Source organism: Alternaria alternata (genome assembly GCF_001642055.1).
Source record: "Alternaria alternata strain SRC1lrK2f unplaced genomic scaffold CC77scaffold_2, whole genome shotgun sequence".
Classification (NCBI taxonomy): Eukaryota; Fungi; Ascomycota; class Dothideomycetes; order Pleosporales; family Pleosporaceae; genus Alternaria; species Alternaria alternata.
The window spans coordinates 1-18,349 of record NW_017306191.1 but is presented as its reverse complement, the minus strand read 5'-3'; the positions used below and the strand labels follow the sequence as shown (position 1 = coordinate 18,349).

Below are 18,349 nucleotides of genomic sequence, written 5' to 3'. Positions count from 1 at the left end.
CACTTTCGCCATGTTCGCGCGCGTCGTCAGCTTGTCTTGAAATGTCGGTCGACTTGCAGTGCCAGCGCGCTTCACATTTTTCCTATACGTCATACAGCGGCTGTCAACCTGATATGGATGTCCGTCGCTCGATGTGGGTCTGACGTCAGTCACCAGCGATGCTGCGCGATCCGAAACGGTGAGACGGGTGGGCGGAACAGGGGTACGAGCTTGTAATGGCGGCTGCTGGCGTCCTTGCTTTTGGAGCTACAGAGGAACCCAGGCCGTTGCGAGTAATCTTGTTTTCGGAGTGGAGTCTGCAGGTGCTAGGTCGTGGCGTGCGTGGGTGTGTGGTAACCTCCGCCCTCTCTTGCTTGACCTTGGCTGGACTTTACATCTTGCTCGTTGTTGCTTTCGTACACCTCAGCTCAGCGCAATTCCCCCTTCTTCTCCGACAACAACACTCTTGAGCCGGATATATCTCCCACCACAACCCAAAGCCTTGCATGATAGCAAGGATACCCGACGACATGGCAGACAAAGACGGCTCCGACTATGAGAACCAGCCGCACGAGCGGTCGACGATGCAGCAGGAGAAGGCTGTGAACAAGGCGAAGAAGGACAAGCGCGAACAAGGCCTCCAATCCGCACGATCGCGCTCCTCATCGCGCCGCGCCCGCCGCCAACGCATTGAAGAAGACAAGAAGAATGGAAAATACATGCACACAACCTCTCTCGAGGCCCTCGAGGAAGCCGACGCAAACGGCGATCTCCAAAAGATGGGCATGTTCGAGCGTATCGGCCCGGACAGCACATCCATGGACGGTCCCGTCACATATGCGCGCGCAATGCGAGGCGAGATCCCACTGCGCAGCACCCACCCCGACGAGCCGTATCGCATGGAGCCACAACAAAAGGGCAGCGAGTTGAAAGACCAGGATGGATTGAAGTTGACACTGGAGGCGAATTTGGAAATTGAGATTGAACTCAAAGCGAGTATTCGTGGTGATTTGACGTTGAGCTTGTAGTAAGTACACACCCGCCCTTCGCCCCTTTCGCTTACATCGAGCCAAAATGACTGTACGTGCGAGCGAAAGCGACGAAGGTGTCTTGAAGAAAAAGAGATCAGCATGGACGAGTGCTAATTGGCATCACGCAGCCAATAACACAATTATCGTTATCCTGTTCCTTGTTCGAAAGGCATCTTCCGTTCGCTCGCTCTCGCTTCTCTCTCGCGCCGTGCAGTCTAGGCTCCGCATCCCTCCCCCGTTCCACACACCCACTCTTCTCTTCATCTTCCATGTCTTTCCTTGCGCCAGCGTCCTGGCGGGTACACGTAGTAACTGAACTTAACAGCGAATAGTGCTTGATCCATGTCGCATTCCTCCTTCCACGACGTTACGAACCCACCCCGACCCGGCACCTACCGCGACAACGGGAAGCGTATGTGGAGGATACTATTGGAGCGTTCCGGAGTTCTTTTTTGGCTTGATTTGCGTGGGATTGGATAGCATATGAGAGATAAAAGAATGGATAATGACCACCGTCTTCCTGGTTCAGTGGGCTTCTGTGACCCTTCGCATATCACGGGTTTCCCTGGTACCAAGATACTGCTCCAAGATGTGTGATGTAGTGCTTGTGGTGACCTGCAGCGATGCGGGGAAATCGGACCTATTGCGACAGCATGACATGCGCAGGGTGGAGGGTCTAGTGATGCTCGCGATGTTGTCGATTGCTAACGGATGGCAGATCTGATATTGTGCTCCATGAGATGAAGACTTCCGCACTCCGCTAGCCTCCCAATCATTTGCTTGGTGGCGTAGGGCTGCGGAGGTTATGGTTCGTAGTTTATGGATCATTACGCAGATATCGTCAGTGTGCGCGATAGTCCCTATCTCAGCGGGCGATGGCATGGCTTGTACCCTTTGAGTCGTTGGAGTTGTAAGCGCTTTGTTGGAGATGGACCCTCGTTACCAGCCATACACGAAGGTAGCCAGTGAACAGCTGTGCAAAGTGCCTCCACTTCATCATGTTCCTTCACTCACACTTTGGTAACGAATGAAGAGGCCACAACGATAACGTACGCATGTCTGTGCTGAATCCGGTATTCTCGAATGGCGGCTTGAGCGAACGTCTTCCCTCCTCTATGCAGAATATCAGATTCACCTTCATTCTATCGGTCTCATCGCAACTTTAATACTACCGTCCGGATCACAGCATCATCGTTCCCGACTCCATGCGGAAATCTATAGACACCGCGAGAAGTGGTTCGGGCGCTTTCGTAACACGCAGAAAAGATCCAGAGACCACTGAGACGGTCGGCACACGGAGGTTTCGGGGACGTATTAACGCAGTCGCAGCTGGTAAGTCAAATGCTGGCATATCAAAGTTACAGACACCTTGATACTGACTCTGCAGTAGCAAGGGGACTTTGGAGTCGTGTCTTCAAGAGCGAGAAACGAACGAACAAGGCAGGTCCGTCTGTATCGAGGGTCGTTCCGAGCGTCAACTCTCCTCTGGGTGTAACAGCGCAGATAATGGATCCTGTAGCAGTAGCTACATGTGATATTGACGGCTTGGCAGAAGATTGGGATGTCGGCTTGTTCCCTGGTTCTTTTCCTTCTGGCGAGACTCTTCAAGGTCTAGTTGTCAGCTCTTCCGACCAAGCTTCTGCTGACGACGCTGCATTGATACCTCTTCCTCTACAGTTTGCTGAAGAGATTCAGCAGCTCCGGAGGAAGTCATCTCCTCCCATCATTACCGATTCCAGCCCCTACCCAGAGTCCGACCTTTCTTGCGAAACCGCCTCTCCTCCCGGTGACACAGCCGTCAGCACCATCCACCACTCGCTGTCACTCTTTCCTCGCACCTCTTCCACACGCGCACACTCACCCGACTGGATACTCGCTCCTGATAATCCTCGCCGCTCGCTAGACACTCTCGCCATCGGATCCCGCCCAGGTTCGGAGGTGACCTCCAAGCCTCACAACGACATCGACTTACTAGTCAACAGTATCGAGCGATTCAGATTCACCACGCTCGTAAAATCCACAATCATCGACAACGTGCAGGACACACAGGATACCGTTTACATGACTAGTGCGAATCTGCTCAACATCGGATGGGACATGAAAAGGCTACTCGTTATTTGGTCCAGGATCACCTCGAACGCACCGGACGTCGGCGTGCTGCTTGTTCTCCAATCATGGGTGCGTGTGCCCAGGGAAGCTGTCGCGAAAGCCTGTGGGTTGATGCAAAAGGGTCTGCAAACCTATCGAGATTGGAAAGCTATCTCGGACCATGCTTTGATGATTGCCCAACAGCATCATACGATTAGTGACGGGTGGTGGGTGATGCATCATAAAATGTTTCAGGAGCTCAATGCTGTTAACCAACTGGACTTTGACGATGCTTTTGCACAGGTGGAGCTCGTCATGGAGAAGTATCTGGGATTTGAGAAGGAAGTCGCGGTGATGCGCAAACCCGCTCCTGCCAGATGCGAACGTATGACCAGTGCCACGTTTCCGTCTAGCGCGGTTCCCATTGTCGACACAACATCGCCTTCAACAAATGATAGCAAATCAGCTTCGTCGAGGGAAAGTCAACGGCCAAGTTCAGGTCCGTCGACAAGGGATTGGGCTACCACTGCAGTCCGAGCAGCCTATACTAGTGATGAATCAAGGTTACCGCGATCGCTATCGCGATGCCCAAACACTAGGCAAGCTGCCGCGCGTCTCTCATTGTCATCAGCTTCAACGTCACCCAAGTCTCAAGGGGAAGAGAGAGAGGGACCGCGATACCCAACGCTCCGCCGACTATCGTCACCTGTCACGTCGGTAGCAGGCCCATCGTCACTGAAGTCTTCGATCAAAGATGGTCCGCGGTATCCGAAGATCCAGCAAGTGTCGAAACCTATCGCAGATTCACCAGGTCCATTCTCACCGAAATTGTCGATCAGAGATGGGAAACGAATAAAGAAGGAAGGAGCGACTTTGCCCGACAATGACCGGTTGACCGAGGCCAGTCCAAAGAAAAGTCAGCCTACGAAGACTTTGCCAAGCTACATGCGCCCTAGGAAAGCGACTCGAGGAGCATACACCCCGCCTGTCAAATCTGCCACCAATGCAACGCCGGCTCCCCGATCAACCCGTCTAGAGTTTCCCATTCGTGGCGAGCAGGCAAAGCGATCACCGACTGACACGAGTACACGGCTTGCAGAGACCAAAGCTTCTTCAACACTGCCTGAACGCGCACCATCTATACTTTCCAAGTCGACAAAGAGAATGAAGCCAAAAGACCTTCCCAAGTTAGACATGATCGATTACTCAGGCTCAGTCCATGAACCGTATGTTCTCAGAGGTACTGCCCCGCGTGGCCCCTCTCCACTGTGGACTAGCAGCCCACCGATTCGCTCCTCGACAGACGCACCGCTGGAGGTCGGCCGTTCGGACCCCCCGAGGTTTCCTCGAGATGATGACAAGGGGGATGCACATGGTGTCGGTAAGATGGAGCTTGAGAAAGAAACCTTACCACACGCCGAGTCGGGAGGCGACGCCAGCGTTGAAGTTGCGCTCGTCAATGGACTGGATCCAAATGAGACGGCAAACAGATTCGACAGCATACGAGCGAAGATGTTCGAGATGAAAGCGAAACTCCAGGCCATGAATGCAGAGATAACGAATGCTGCTTCGAAAGCAGTAGCAGAGGCAGATGTCGATGCAGCGGAAGGATATCCCACGTCGGTCGTCAACGAGGAAGTGGAAAAAGACTCCTCTGTTCTACGCTCCGCATTCAAGGAGGTGGAGGTAGGACTGGTCGTTGACCAACCTCCAGCAGCAATTGACAAGCAGGCTGAAGCAGAAACGGATGATGCCACAGAGCCTTCGATAAGAATCATTGGGCAGTGGGAATCAGAATACGATGACACCGACGATGACGACGACGAAGACGAAGATTTGTGGTACGACGCTTTGGAAGTTTGCGTCGAAAACGGGTGTCCGTGATGCGAACACCTCTCGGTTTGCCAATATCGCGTCTCGTCCACCGATCACGCCCTGGCGTATCAGCAGTATCGGCATGTAGATGCAGGATAGTCCTCCAGACTGCGTCGTCTTTGGAAACTTCGCGAAAGCCTGCTAAATAGGCTGGGATGACTGAGCGTTGCACATCCGAGCGTTTCATGTCATCTTGGTCCTGTTCACACGCACGATCAATCCGCCTATGAATACCCTGTTTCGTCGTGGTTCTCTATCGCTGAGCGATTGAGCTGGCGGATCATGCAAAACACCTTTGACTTCCAACGCAGCTGACGATCAGCACTTGGGGGTGCCACAGGCCGTCAGACCGGTATCTGTAGCCCATCATCAGATGCTGCCTGGTGTTTTCTATGAAAGAAGATTACAAACGGGGCAACTGTAGGACAAGTAGGTACTTCTCGTCAAGCCTGCTCTCCGGAAGGCGTACAGCTGAGAGTCAGCACTCTATCTCTAATAATTTGAGTTCTCCGAGGAACAAGGTTGGATATAGAGTGATAATCCTTCGTTGTGTTGTGTTGGTGGGCAACCCGCTTAGCTAATTCACGACGTAGCTATTATACGATACACCGCAAGCTAATGGATCACCTATCACCGGGTGTGTAGCATGTGAAGGTGGGTAGCGCTAGCAGAGCTATGCTGTCGACTGGCGAGAGCTAGACTGATCAATATTAAATCATCAAAATATCAATCACGCGAATTCAAGGAGTGTTCGTCCTTCGCGTCATGTCGGAACCTTCGCTGACACCGACCCTGACCACAATCCGAGAATGACGGTGAAGATCGCCATGCTCTAGAAGAAAGAATTGAATTCTAGAAGACTGAAAATTCCTAAACGATACCTTCAACAAGCACATATTCAGCCAGATTTCACAATCCTGAGTGCTTGCGTACTGGTACTCTGGACCAACCTCCCCCTCGTATGTAGTCAGGCGAGCCATCTATACTCTCAATGAACATATTAGCTATTGCCTTCCACATATCGCCTTTGACGATGAAGCCTGGTTTGTGTTCATATTTTCTGCACACATGCTCGCCGTTTGCAAGGGCCCGAACAAACTTGCTTGCATGTCCATCGTCTCGAATCCTTCTGACACGCTCGAAGATAGTGTTCCATGAAGTGTCTTGCTTATGTTGATAACCAGTGATCTCGTCGAACTGGAGTCTCGGCGGTCGTGGCGATGCGTATATGGTGAGATCCATGCGGATTTTCCACTCGAGGAGGCGGATTTTGCTGGACACTGGGAGCCAAGATTGTTGCAGGAAAGCACTGAAGAAGATGCTGAGGTTAACGGCGTGGATATTAAAGAAGTCAAATTTGACCTGGTGCTTTGGGCTTTGCGCGGCACTGGTGAAGTAGACTGCTGAGGATTAGTATAACATTGACGCAGGCTCGTCATAGTAACTTTGTTGCTCACCAACTGCGTTGATCATCTCGGCAGTTTTCTCCTCCAGGTTCCTCTCCGTAACATATACTCTACTGCAGAAACTGGCTTTGGAGCTTGAAAACAGCTTTGGGTCCAAGTAGATCTCTTCCAGAACTTGAATGAATGGTTGCGTCTGGTCGTCGATCTAGGTCATTTGCCTTGGCAATCGTTTCGCTCTCAATCAATCTTGCTGCGTCCCAATCGTCGTGCACAGCAGCTAACGCCAAAGCTTCTGCAATGATTGCAGGCTGCTCAAACTCTACACCGAATCCAAGGTGAATGAGTGGGTGAAGGATACCATCGAACATACGCACCAGCATATCGTCAGCCCGCTTATTTCCCTTCAAGATGAACTCACGCAGTACCTCTCTTGCCATCCTTTTTGATCAATCTCCCGTTTAAAAAAGGTGAGGAAGGTGTGGTAGTACTCTTCGCGACCCAAATAAGCCTCGTAAACATTTTGATCATGCAGCTGTGATACGACATGTGAATCGAGCGGAACCAGTTGTCGCTGATAAGACGCATTGTCAACCCAGGCACGCTCCAGCTCAGTAGGTGTACCATTGAGAGCGAAGAAAGTGAGGAGATGATGAGCGATATGATTCTGCTGTGGGTCAGCGAGATCTTCTGTTGCAAAATGGAAACGTACATGGAAGCCCGATTGGTTAAAGAAGATGTGGTGATTCTCGTGATTCTTCTGCAGTAGCTTGCTGGTCGCAGTGGCAGTCTCGAAGCTGATGTCTGGTACGTGGAACACCAACGGCTGCGACGGTGAGAGATAGACGTTCGAAGACGTAGCCATTCTGCGATTAGATGTCGTTGAAATAGCTCGCCATAATCTCATGCTTAGATGGAGCTCTGACACTGCGCATTTGTATTATAGTGCACCACATAGATGCTTGTGAAGTATGTACTTGCACACATAGATATCTTTTGTCGACCTGATGACATGGAAAGCCGCTCTGCCGATCATGACGCATAAATCTCGCAAGTACTGAGCTGACATGTGCGGAATAAAGCAAGTTTTTGTCCGGGATCGTGTCGCCGCAATCGGCCGTATGAGGGCGGAAGCGCTAATAGAAAGCCAATAGAGCTAGCGTTCCGTAGGCGACTGGGGGGTTAGTAATGATGTTTCCACTCACCATCCTGCGGTTCATCTAGATCTCAACCAGCGCTCCTTATTGCGCCTCCTGTCATATGTCGTCGTCTTCCACACAGATCGACACGTTGAACAGCAGGTTATCGTCCCCCGAAGTTAGTGGCACGACAATGAGCACATTTTTCTGATGAATAGCCACATGTAGCCCCGGCTGCTGCATTGTAGATCGGAACTCAATATCTTACAGGTCCATTACCCACTATGAGACTTTGCAAACTACCTCATCCTCGCCTCTGTGCCATTACGTACCTTCCTTACTCTGCATATCACTGGCATTGTCATTATCTTGACATCGTCGCCGGTGCGCAATAGTACTTTACCCTTTGAGCATATAACACTGTCCAAAATTCTAGGTCAGACAAAAAAAATTTCATTGATATGCTTGGGATCAAAAATTGTATCCAAATTTCTAGCTTCTTACGCTTTGCACTGCTGTATACATACGACTACTTTCTCAGTCAACTCCCCCATGAGTTTCTAGGACGTCCATGGTATGGGCCCAAATCACCTCAGGCGCTCCCAACTTCTGCAACTCAGCCAGCAGCTCATCGGGCTGGAGATATTCCATTCTATCACTGATAGCAAACAGTGAATGCTTGCTCACATGCGCCATAGTCCTGGCTTCCTGCCTGCCATGCTGCAGGGCAACACCGACGCCACCGTATTCTGCACTTGTAGCCAGATACAGACAACGCTCACCGGCCTGCTCAGGGGTACACTGAAAGATATGCCGAGTAGGCATTGGAAAATGAGCAGTGTCGGGATCGTACTTATCGCCCCAGCTCTTTTGGAATATCTTGGTGGAGACCATGCCGGGGTGCGCGTGAATGAAGACTATGTTACTGTTTTCTTTTTCTTCTGCAATGCGCTTCAGCGTGAGAGTAACTGAAGTTGCAGCGTGCTTAGCGTAGGCAGGCACATTGAAGTGTTCAGGTTTCTTGAGAGTCAAATCGTCGAGGTAGAGATCCATAGACTCTTCTCCAGCAGCCAGGATGTTCAAAACGCGTGCAGGCCTTCTTACACTGGCTCTACGCAGCTGTTGTAGAAGACGTAGCACGAAGACTACATGGCTGTAGTAGGACACCACCTGAGAAGCCTCTAGGCCCTCGGGAGTCTCTGAGGTATAAATCAGCTATGTGTGATAGCTTCTCCTAGCGCTCAATTCTTACCTTGAGGTCCAGTGAACGGCAAATAGCCAGATGATAAGAAGAGCAGATCTACGCGATCTTCCTGGGCTGCAATTTGACTGGCGATGCGCTGTGCGTCTGCTACCAGCGATATTTGACCTTCAATGAAGATGAGAGTTACTCGAGGATTATTTCTAGCAAGATCTTCCAATAGACCTTGGTGTGAAGCTTTGTTGCGTCCAACGATGTAGATCTTCATCTGGAACCCTTTGGAGACGAGAGTTTGCAAGGTAGCCTTCCCGATGCCATCGGTAGCTCCGACAAAGACCGCTGTTTTGGGCACGTCATCTGGACCGATGAGTGCGTTCGAGGCAAGAATATGCTCAAGAGATGACATGATGTTGATGTAGCCGCGGAATGTACAAGGAGTGCAGAAGTATTTGCCGGGACGAGTTGTGTGACCGAAGAGCCGCCTTTTATTTCTAGAGTTGACCCGCTTGCGCCGGTACATCGGATAAAGTTTTTCAGCTAGTGGAGGCCAAGGAATCGCCGCAGAGTTCCGTGGACGAAAGTGGTGGCTGCTCAAAGCCGTTCCGGAACGCTTACCCAAATGAACATTGGGAATGCTAGAGCGGATAGCGATGGGTTAGCAGACAAGACCAAGCTACACGTCAGCGGTGCCCAATTTCTTAGCTTAAGCTTCAGCTCAAGTACTAAGCAATTGGATGATAAATAAACGTTCTTCTACTTCATCCTGCTGTCTCAGGCACAATCAACTGCACTCCTCCATCACTCAGAAGCACAATATCTCTACAAACCTTGCACATCACGAGTTCTACACCCACCAAGCCAAGATGTCAACCAAGTCCGGCTTGATGCACTACATTACTGTGACCCGCGAGGTCGACGCTCCCATTGGCGAGCTCTGGGGCCTCGTCGCTGGCTTCGGTGCAGAAAAAGCCTGGTACCCAGGAGCAAAATCCGTTTCTCTCGAAGGATTTGGTATTGGAAGCATCCGTACATTCTCCTACGTCTACCCCGCCGGACCAAAGAAGGGCGAAGAGTACTCTTTCTCAGAGGAACTCACCGAGTGCGATGCTCCGAACTACTCTATGACCTTCCGAGTCCGTAGACCAGATTATCCTGACATGGTCGCATTTGGTACGACCGCTCTGACCTCGCTCGGATCCAACAAGACCCGGTTCGACTGGTCTGCTGAGGGCTCCCCCTTGCCCGAAGATGTACACGCCGTACTGAAAGCAGATCTGCAAGAGCGCTTTGATGGCCTTATTGTGGCAATGGCGAATCAGCTCGTCTGAAAGCGGTCTTTGGCGCTTTCCGAGCTGCTCAATGATCTCGAGGGATCAGTGTTATGCTATGCGTTTGGAGGACAGAAGAGATGGGAAAGTGCTTGGGAAAAGACACCCATCGAGTAGCAGCAGTAGCGACAGTTCGCTGTCATCAATATCAAGTGCCCGTGTCTTGAAATTTCTGGTCTTGCCTAAATTGACATGTGTACGCGTACTTGTAACTAGCCTTTGTAATCGCCATGACGGGTGGGTAATCTTCTCATGCGGTCGCAAGCTCCTGTAATGCTAGCCTCACAAGGTTAGCGTTCCGGAACCCCACCTCTGACGTCATCAGCAATAACCGCAAGCGGGCATCGAAGTGCACGTTTGAAACGCGTTCAGCTGCGTTAGACACAACGATCAACAATTAGGCACGGGAGTTGGGTCCTACACAAAGAAATTCCAAGGTTCGGAGTAGTAATCAGATGTGATCCGCGGAACACACGACCATATATTGCTGGCAGCATGTTCACGCGTGCCCTTGTCCTACAGGTGCGCTTGATGAATTTCTATGCTGTTTATCAACTTGAGATCCTGCACGTTACAACTACTTCTCTACAAGCTTCTCTACATATATGATTGTTTTATACTTGTATTCGCGATAGCTTCAAGACCATCGAGAATCGAAATTTAAGTCTACAAGTACCCAGCTAGATGTCCGGGTTCTGACGAAGGAAGTCCTCCATGGACGTAGTAATGACGTTTAACTTGTGATTCCCAACGTTCTTCAGTGAGTAAGTTCCATCCAGCTGAAAAAGCTGATAGAACAAGCCGATATAACTGTAGTAATCATTGTACGGCTTTTGATTCTTGAGGGAGTAGGCGAGCCCCCTTAGATCGTCCAATGTACCCCGGTAGTTGTATGCAATTTCAATCCCTTTAACATTTTTGTAGATGTTCGCGAGCTCCCGAGGCGAGTATGCGCCAGAATGCAGCTCCCAGAAGCCGCCGTTGGGGGCGTCGTCACGCTGAATAACCTCGACCGAGAACTCGGCTGCATCGCGCTCAGTGGTGAGATCCCACTTCTCATCGCCTGTCCCCCATATATCGATGGTATGCTTCTCCGGGTCCCACGGCCCGTTGTAAGCCGGGGAGAAATTGCCGTGGCCAGGGACAGAGAAGTAGACCTCAGCAAGGGCCCCTGTCAGCATATAGATCGGCTTTATCGTCGACGAGAGCTTGGCTTGCTGGTGAAAGGCGATAATAGCATCGTAGCTCTGGTGCTGACCAAGTTGCAATTGCCTCCAATCGCAATTCCAGCTGGCTGCGAGAAATCGGGTGACGTCGGCTCGTTCAGCGGCTCGAAGCAAAAGTAGCTGGGCATCGAGCTGCATTACCGGAGATCCTGTGTAAGCGCAGATAATAGCGTCAACTCCAGCGCAGGCTTGATCGAGCGCTGAGATGTCGTAGTAGTTCTGTATTGTAATGAAAGACTCGAGCTTTGATTTCTGCAGGTCGTTGAGCTTGTCTGGAGAGCGACCAAGGCCGCGTACGTGGTGCCCACGAGAGGACAAGCTGTCTAATAAATGCAATCCCAGGTTGCCAGTGATTCCCGGAACGAGTACAAGCATTTTGACTCAAAAAATCGATGTAGTGCAAACCGTGGACGATGTTGTTCGAAAACAACAAGTTAGAGGAAGAGATGCAGTCGTGGTTGCACTCAACCAGTGGACAGAACTTACCCTATAATCGATCGGGTCGGCCGATGTCATCGCTCACTAGATACTTGTTGTAGTTGGCTTACCAAGCAGCCGTCCTTTTCTGAGCATCTCGACCCCTAGATTCCCTGAACCCACTGATGAGTCTAGTCATAAGAAGCTAGCATTTCATACAGTTGTATCATTCAGATCTGCAATGCAAATCTGCCCTAATCGGCGCTCTGCATTGATACGTGACTACTCAGAGTGAACTCAGGACTGAGCAGTGCCATTATAGCGTAGGCATAACAAGGTCGATGTGCAAATCAACAAATGTTGAGCCGCTCCGTAGGTAGAGCACTACCGTATAATTGTGTAGCCCACGCTGTCCAGATGGAACTGCCGCAACAGGGTACTATGGCAGCCTAGTCACCTGATTATCTAATCACCTGTTCAACCTGCTCTGTAGACCATATGCATGCAAGACACTTTTTAGCGCAGGATCTGGAAATGTTGAAAGTGGAATGATGCAAATAGCCTTGCCTGCCATGTGGGGTTGCGTGGAGATAAAAGAGACAGAGAAGTGCAGTGCCAAATCAAGCTAGCGTTCCGGAGGCCCCGCGCTAAGCTAGTTGCGTCAGTTGGCTCTGTCGCCAATCTTCGGCGGTGACGTTTTCCAGCTTACCAAGGATGCCCTCGCTTGGCGAAAGGTGCGCTCGCCATTTGTACCGTCAAATGCTTATCGGAACCAGACACTTCTAGCATGTTCGATCTCAACCCGTATCATACTCCTTCACAACTCGTGTTATATCTACTTTGGACCGACGCATTGTACTGCTTTCCGCCCCTCAGTACTTCTCCAGTCTATCCTGACTGAAAACCTGCTTTTCTACGTCCATGGTCAACTACGGGCGCGCATCTAAAGATTGCCTGCCATGTAGGAAGAGAAAACTCAGGGTTAGGCAACGCTTCCCCAGAGGCATCTCATGTCCCAGGAATTTCGCTAATATCCTAGGTGTTTGTAGTGCGACCATGTCGCATCGGGATGCTCACAGTGTAATAGAGCCAAGCTAACCTGTCATGGTTATCGAGATTCGAACGAGGTGACTTTTCGTGACGAGACGCAGAAGGTTACACGAAAAGCTATGGTCCAGCAGATGGCAGCGCAACTCATGTCTGGTCCACAAAATCATTTGGATCATATTGCACGGAATCTCTTCTTGTCGCTCTATGTCGATCGTTACTCAAGAGGCTTCGAATCGCTGGGGTCACTCTTAGCGTCAGCCCCGATGACCAGTCACCTCTGGGCTAGCGTTGACGCTGTCAGTCTAGCTTTCATGGTCCTTCAGTCAAACCGCCTAGATCTGCACCGATATGCTACCCGCAGATATGTGAATGCCATTCAAAGCCTCAGGGCTGAGCTGAGTTCCTCGAAGCTATCGGCGAAGCACACGGTTAGTAACACGATCCTACAATCAGTGCTACTTCTCGATCTCTATGAGAAGATGGACGTGCATCGTAGTATCGAACGGTCTAGTCAATCAGACTCATGGTTGAGCCATGTATCAGGTGCGTTGCATATGGTTCAGATTCGGCCGACCGACGAGTTTTCTGACCCTACTACTGTGCAACTCGCCATGAGAACTGCCTTGGCGCTAACGATCAGTTGTGGTGCGGCTGGACTTCATGTACCAGAAGCGTTGTCAGCACTACAAAGGGACCTCGACCACTACATTCAGAGCCCAAAGTGGACTTTTATCAACGTTCTGTCAGCGATTATCAATCTCCGTGCTGACATTTGCACTTCACGCCTACACGCAGATGATCTCTTGCAACGAGCGCAGGAGCTTGATATACGACTAAGGCTCGGGGAATATAACATACCTCACTCTTGGAGACCTCGACGGATTTCTGCTGGCAACGTCCTGACCCTGAATGGCCATTACGACTTGTACCCATGCCATTACGCGACTCAAGTCTTCAATGCCTTCCGAATCATGCGATTAGACTTGAATCGCATCATTCACGATCTGAATGTGACCTCCTCGGCGTCACAAGTGATTCTCGAGATTACCCATGATATCTGTGCGTCGGTACCGCAGTTTCTACCCACATCGATGAAGGGTGAAAGCACACTGCCTCTATCGCCATTACAAATTCTACAATGTAACGGAGCGTTAACACCACTCTACGCTGCCGCCCAAATGACGAGTGAACCGCGAATTCGAGCGTGGATTCTGCAGACGCTCGGCCGCATGGGCGACAACGGTGTGAAGATGGCCACAGATGTAACCCACGTACTGCTTTCTGCACCAGAAACGGACTATTGGAGGGTTTTCACAATGATTGGGAGCTGTGGAACCACGGCTTGAGAGACGTAGTTCTTGCGTTGCGCATCCTGTAGAGCTTCTGTGGGCGAGACTAGGATAAAGGATCAAATGTATTGCGTGCCACGTCAGCTGTCTTTCCCCGATTCTAGATCAGTCTCTTTCAGCTTCGGACATCATGGAAGTCCGCTCCCATAATTTGCGAGCTTCTGCTTGATCCGGGTTGCTCCATGCTTGAGGTCATGCAGCATGTAGATCGAATGTGGGGAAATCACGGAAAGCTAGCTTTGAGCGCTCTAGCGCCAACATCGGGTCGCCCTACTGGTCACTTGCCCCATTAGCTATGCACGAAGCCCATCCACCGCGCAGTTTTGACACCAACACAATGTTGAGCCACGACAGGCGAGAATAATATTCAAACTTTGTTTTCCACTAGATTTGTAACCTCAATGCTAAATCTCGGTAGAAACGATTCTTGATGCCGTGATATTAGATAATCTCGACGCTGCTAGAGGCTAAGTTAGCAATTTTCTGAGTATATAAATCGTAGTTCATCGCGGCTTTGGAAAACATATTCTATTCAAGCAGCTGCAATGACAATTAAGGCTGTGTTGAAGTAAAAATAACTATTATCGAACTACATTACCACTATTGCCTTGAGCATCGCTATCCGCACGACCTACAGCTCTATGACAAGCTTATTGATCACGTTCACGATACCGCTATGCCTGACATCACTACCGACGTTACTCGGATCATCGATGCGCCTATCGGGCAGGTCTGGGGGATTGTCACCTCTTTCGGGGCTGAAATTCTTTGGTTCCCCAAGTGCGTCTCTTCCTCTCTTGAGGGCTATGGTCCAGGATCGGTGCGCACCATCCTGTGGGAGTCGAACCAATGGGTGAATGAGGTTCGCGAGGTGATGCTGTTCTGCGATCCGGTAAAACATCACCTTCGCTTCCAGGTTCACAATAAGGACGTCGGTGAAACTGAGGGTGGCATCTTCTCAAACATTGTCCTAGAGGACATCGATGGCAAATCGACTAAGTTTAGATGGTACGGGGAGAGCAATCCACTGGAGGACCCAGTGTTGCGAGCCAGCTTGCTCACATATGTGGAAAACATGTACGCTGATTGCGCGGAAGCGATTGGCCAGAAGCTATCACGCAAATAAAGAATGGTAGAAAGTACATCATATGTTAGGATGTGTCAGGCACTGTGTTCGTGCGTGTTTTGTACATAGTGCAAGTTTTGCATCTCAGTAGATAGCTTTTGCTGCGAACCGTACATTTTGATACTTTTTTGATGTTGTTGCATTGAGGCATTGCCACTAGATCTCATGTTAGTAAGGTTTTAGCAAAAGTGTGTCACTTGCTCACATGCATTACTCGCCTGTGGAGTACGTCAATGCGGGTAGTCCTAGTCGAAAAAGGTGTCAGAGAACTTAAGGGAGAGAGGATGCGGAGGAGAAACACGCCTGAGCCGACGTTAACTTATCTGCACATCGTCTTCTGCCATGTGCTGGCATAATTACTGAGTTCTAAGCTCAGTCAACGATCTATCGAGCCTTGAGGGTCTAGACATCCGGATCACCTGCACGCTCAGTCACGAATATGCTGTTGATGTACATAAGAGAGAGAGAGTGATGAGGATCGGCAAAGAGATGGCCGAAGTCAATATCCCGAAAAATTCCGTGGCTTTGGAAGTGAGAAGGCCCGACTACCCGGACATGTTTGCAGACGGTACTACTGCGTCAAAATATATTGGGCCTAACGAGACACGTTGCATTGGGGCTACCAAAGGTAGCCCGCTCCTGGAGAAATGCCTCAAGGTTCTTGAAGAGGAGTTGCAACTACGCTTCTCCCTCCTGGTTGGAGCTGTTGCGAAGCAAGTAGGATGGGAACCGTCGTTTCTGTTCACTTAAAGATCTGATTATGGTCTCGTCATCTACACTGCCCACAGATCCGTAAAAGGATTCTTCGAAGTGGACTTGCTGCTTAGCAAAATGCGTGTTTGTAGTTTTTGCAGCTCGAATGGAGAATATGGCAAATGTCCAAACCCTCGTCGACTGCCATGTAATATGTTAAACCTTTGTTCTCTCTGAATACTGTGCGTCAATCCACCACAAACCATAATAGTGGGTGCGACAGGTTGCCACTGGCATGGAGATGCTGGCCGCAAAGATCTTGGTAGTTGAGTGTAGTACACGCATGACAGGGATCTTCCTGTTGCTGCGCTTAGAGCAACCTTTTGTAATCGCGGCCAGCCTTTGGTCACTTTCGCAATCCTAACGATTTTAGGAATGAAATACTGTTGATAATTGACATTTTTCTCGACATTAAGGCAAGATTGTCTTACGAATGTGTCCTCCGCCAACTATGTGACGGTAGAGTGGTTTGTTTTCACTGTTCCAAGCTGAAAGCACTCAGCTACCTAGCTCACGTAACACCTTCCCAGACTTATCCAGTCCTCTATGCTGCCACAATTCATGGTGATTGGCCCGCGAAATTTGACGTGTAGCGAAGTCCGGAGAGGCCGGACGAAGCTGCGATATGACACGACCCGAATCGCGAGCTAACACCGATGTGGCTTGGAAGGAGCATGGCGTTAGGAAACTTGATAAGAAAATTGGGGAGGACTTATAAATGACGCACGAAGATTTCCACGGACTTAACGGACGTTAACATTCGACAGAACTATGTTCTCCTTATGTATAAAGAGAAGGAAGACGATCGAGGGTAAAGCATCACAGGACCGGTGAAGAGCTTCGTATTCTTTTCATAATTTAAAGGTCGTGACCTGTTTCTCGATGCAAACGAATGCGGAGAACTGCAACTCGTTTGATACATTCTGCATTACCGTCTTCGCCATCATCATCACGGCTTCACAAGATGGTCATTAACCGCGCAGCTTTCATCAAGAGCGCATCCTCTAAGATCCTCGAGGTCGAAGATACCCCGTTTCCCACGCCTGAGCGGAATGAGGTGGTCGTGAGAAATCATGCCGTTGCGTTGGTAAGTGCTCTCTAAAAACCTCTACACCAATACTTCTAAACGAACTGCGGCTCACATCTGGCAGAACCCCATCGACTGGAAGTTATTGTAATCATTCCAAACCCAGAACAACTGTGTCAGAGATATTGACGAAGCTCAAGGGCATTCGACGACCTTCGGAAAATGGTGATTAAAACTTACCCATTCGTCAATGGTGGCGACGTAGCCGGTATTGTGGAAGCGGTTGGGGACGATGTCACACGGTTCCGTAAAGGGCAGCGCGTCTTCGGGTGAGTATCATGACCTATCGCATCCCGCTTACGTGACCTCACTCTCCGCATGAGTGCATTACCGATGATCTGGTCGCTGACCCAACTTCATCCTAGTCATCCAATTAGTTTGAGTACTGGTAAGTCTGCTCACGGAGGGTTCCAGAACTACACGGCTATTCCGCAGCACTTAGTCTGGGAAGCTCCTGATCACGTCAGCTTCAACCAGGCAACTGTGTTACTGCTGGCGATTTCCACAGCCGCCATTGGCCTGTACCGGAAGGAAGACCTCGGTCTGCCTCTTCCATCTCTTAATCCAGTCGCCACGGGCAAGACCTTGCTTGTTTGGGGTGGAGCATCATCTGTCGGTGGAACTGCGATCCAGTTGGCTGTCGCATCCGGTTTGCGTGTTGTGACGACGGCCTCGACATCTAATCATGACGGTGTCAGGTTACTTGGTGCTTCCGACGTCTTTGATTACCGTTCGGTGACCGTGGCTCGGGACGTGGCTGCGGCTCTGGCTGACGCAGATGTGGTTGGCGTCTTTGACGCTGTGTCAGAGGAGGCGAGCTTCGGTCCGATCATTGAAATCCTCCGCAAGATTGGCAAGACTGACATGCATGTGGTCTCTGTTCTTCCACTGTTCGGGAACATTCAAGAGAGACTTCCTGGAGTGAAGCATAGTATGTGCACAATCTTCCAGTTCCACAAGACTACATGCCTCCCAACTAACTCCACTCACAGCTTCGGGTCTTCTTTTCACGACAGAAGAGCACGTCTATAAACATATGCAGGACTTCATCCCCCGAGCCCTTGCTGGAGGTCAGCTTCTGCCTAAGCCGGACCCTCTTGTTGTCGGAAATGGATTGGACAAGATTCAGAAGGGTTTGACAGAGCTCCAGGGCGGAGTGTCTGCGCGCAAGGTTGTCGTAGAACTCTAAAGCTCTTTTATCAACATACCTTACCTGTGCGTCAACTGAGCTAGGTTACTAGTTGAGCTACATAACTATAGTTGTAATGCAACTTTTTGTTATATAGAGTTTATCTAT

The 18,349-nt window shown here is 50.2% G+C and overlaps 9 protein-coding genes across 9 annotated transcripts; 6 read left to right on the top strand and 3 right to left on the bottom strand.

The window, feature by feature from the left end:
* The first annotated feature begins 33 nt into the window (after window positions 1–33).
* CC77DRAFT_1015934 (hypothetical protein) lies at window positions 34–1,466 on the top strand. The gene is made up of 2 exons (XM_018524125.1): window positions 34–1,006; window positions 1,343–1,466. The coding sequence occupies exons 1-2, from the start codon at window positions 510–512 to the stop codon at window positions 1,347–1,349; spliced, it is 504 nt and encodes a 167-aa protein (XP_018390312.1). The 5' UTR covers window positions 34–509; the 3' UTR covers window positions 1,350–1,466.
* A 2,949-nt stretch (window positions 1,467–4,415) lies between these two features.
* On the top strand, window positions 4,416–5,354 carry CC77DRAFT_1015932 (hypothetical protein). Its single transcript, XM_018524124.1, has one exon. The coding sequence runs from the start codon at window positions 4,485–4,487 to the stop codon at window positions 4,980–4,982; it is 498 nt and encodes a 165-aa protein (XP_018390311.1). The 5' UTR covers window positions 4,416–4,484; the 3' UTR covers window positions 4,983–5,354.
* Window positions 5,355–5,882: 528 nt separating this feature from the next.
* CC77DRAFT_1027643 (hypothetical protein) lies at window positions 5,883–7,241 on the bottom strand (the record flags this gene model as incomplete). Its single annotated transcript, XM_018526383.1, has 5 exons — window positions 5,883–6,373; window positions 6,431–6,505; window positions 6,555–6,808; window positions 6,868–7,043; window positions 7,089–7,241. The coding sequence occupies 5 exons, from the start codon at window positions 7,239–7,241 to the stop codon at window positions 5,883–5,885; spliced, it is 1,149 nt and encodes a 382-aa protein (XP_018390310.1).
* Window positions 7,242–8,014: 773 nt separating this feature from the next.
* On the bottom strand, window positions 8,015–9,162 carry CC77DRAFT_1046284 (NAD(P)-binding protein). The gene is made up of 2 exons (XM_018527435.1): window positions 8,768–9,162; window positions 8,015–8,714 (listed from the first exon to the last, which is right to left on the bottom strand). The coding sequence occupies exons 1-2, from the start codon at window positions 9,120–9,122 to the stop codon at window positions 8,053–8,055; spliced, it is 1,017 nt and encodes a 338-aa protein (XP_018390309.1). The 5' UTR covers window positions 9,123–9,162; the 3' UTR covers window positions 8,015–8,052.
* Window positions 9,163–9,501: 339 nt separating this feature from the next.
* CC77DRAFT_1075968 (hypothetical protein) lies at window positions 9,502–10,275 on the top strand. Its single transcript, XM_018529240.1, has one exon. It carries the CDS (start codon window positions 9,580–9,582, stop codon window positions 10,042–10,044), a length of 465 nt encoding a protein of 154 aa, XP_018390308.1. The 5' UTR covers window positions 9,502–9,579; the 3' UTR covers window positions 10,045–10,275.
* A 417-nt stretch (window positions 10,276–10,692) lies between these two features.
* Window positions 10,693–11,712, bottom strand: CC77DRAFT_1015928 (NAD(P)-binding protein). The gene has a single exon (XM_018524123.1). The coding sequence runs from the start codon at window positions 11,643–11,645 to the stop codon at window positions 10,725–10,727; it is 921 nt and encodes a 306-aa protein (XP_018390307.1). The 5' UTR covers window positions 11,646–11,712; the 3' UTR covers window positions 10,693–10,724.
* A 693-nt stretch (window positions 11,713–12,405) lies between these two features.
* Window positions 12,406–14,166, top strand: CC77DRAFT_1090522 (hypothetical protein). The gene is made up of 2 exons (XM_018529520.1): window positions 12,406–12,668; window positions 12,728–14,166. Exon 2 carries the CDS (start codon window positions 12,857–12,859, stop codon window positions 14,081–14,083), a length of 1,227 nt encoding a protein of 408 aa, XP_018390306.1. The 5' UTR covers window positions 12,406–12,668; window positions 12,728–12,856; the 3' UTR covers window positions 14,084–14,166.
* A 234-nt stretch (window positions 14,167–14,400) lies between these two features.
* CC77DRAFT_1075964 (hypothetical protein) lies at window positions 14,401–15,212 on the top strand (the record flags this gene model as incomplete). Its single annotated transcript, XM_018529239.1, has 1 exon — window positions 14,401–15,212. Exon 1 carries the CDS (start codon window positions 14,763–14,765, stop codon window positions 15,210–15,212), a length of 450 nt encoding a protein of 149 aa, XP_018390305.1. The 5' UTR covers window positions 14,401–14,762.
* A 1,717-nt stretch (window positions 15,213–16,929) lies between these two features.
* CC77DRAFT_1075962 (GroES-like protein) lies at window positions 16,930–18,241 on the top strand (the record flags this gene model as incomplete). Its single annotated transcript, XM_018529238.1, has 5 exons — window positions 16,930–17,052; window positions 17,117–17,139; window positions 17,193–17,321; window positions 17,418–17,983; window positions 18,045–18,241. 5 exons carry the CDS (start codon window positions 16,930–16,932, stop codon window positions 18,239–18,241), a joined length of 1,038 nt encoding a protein of 345 aa, XP_018390304.1.
* Window positions 18,242–18,349: the final 108 nt, after the last annotated feature.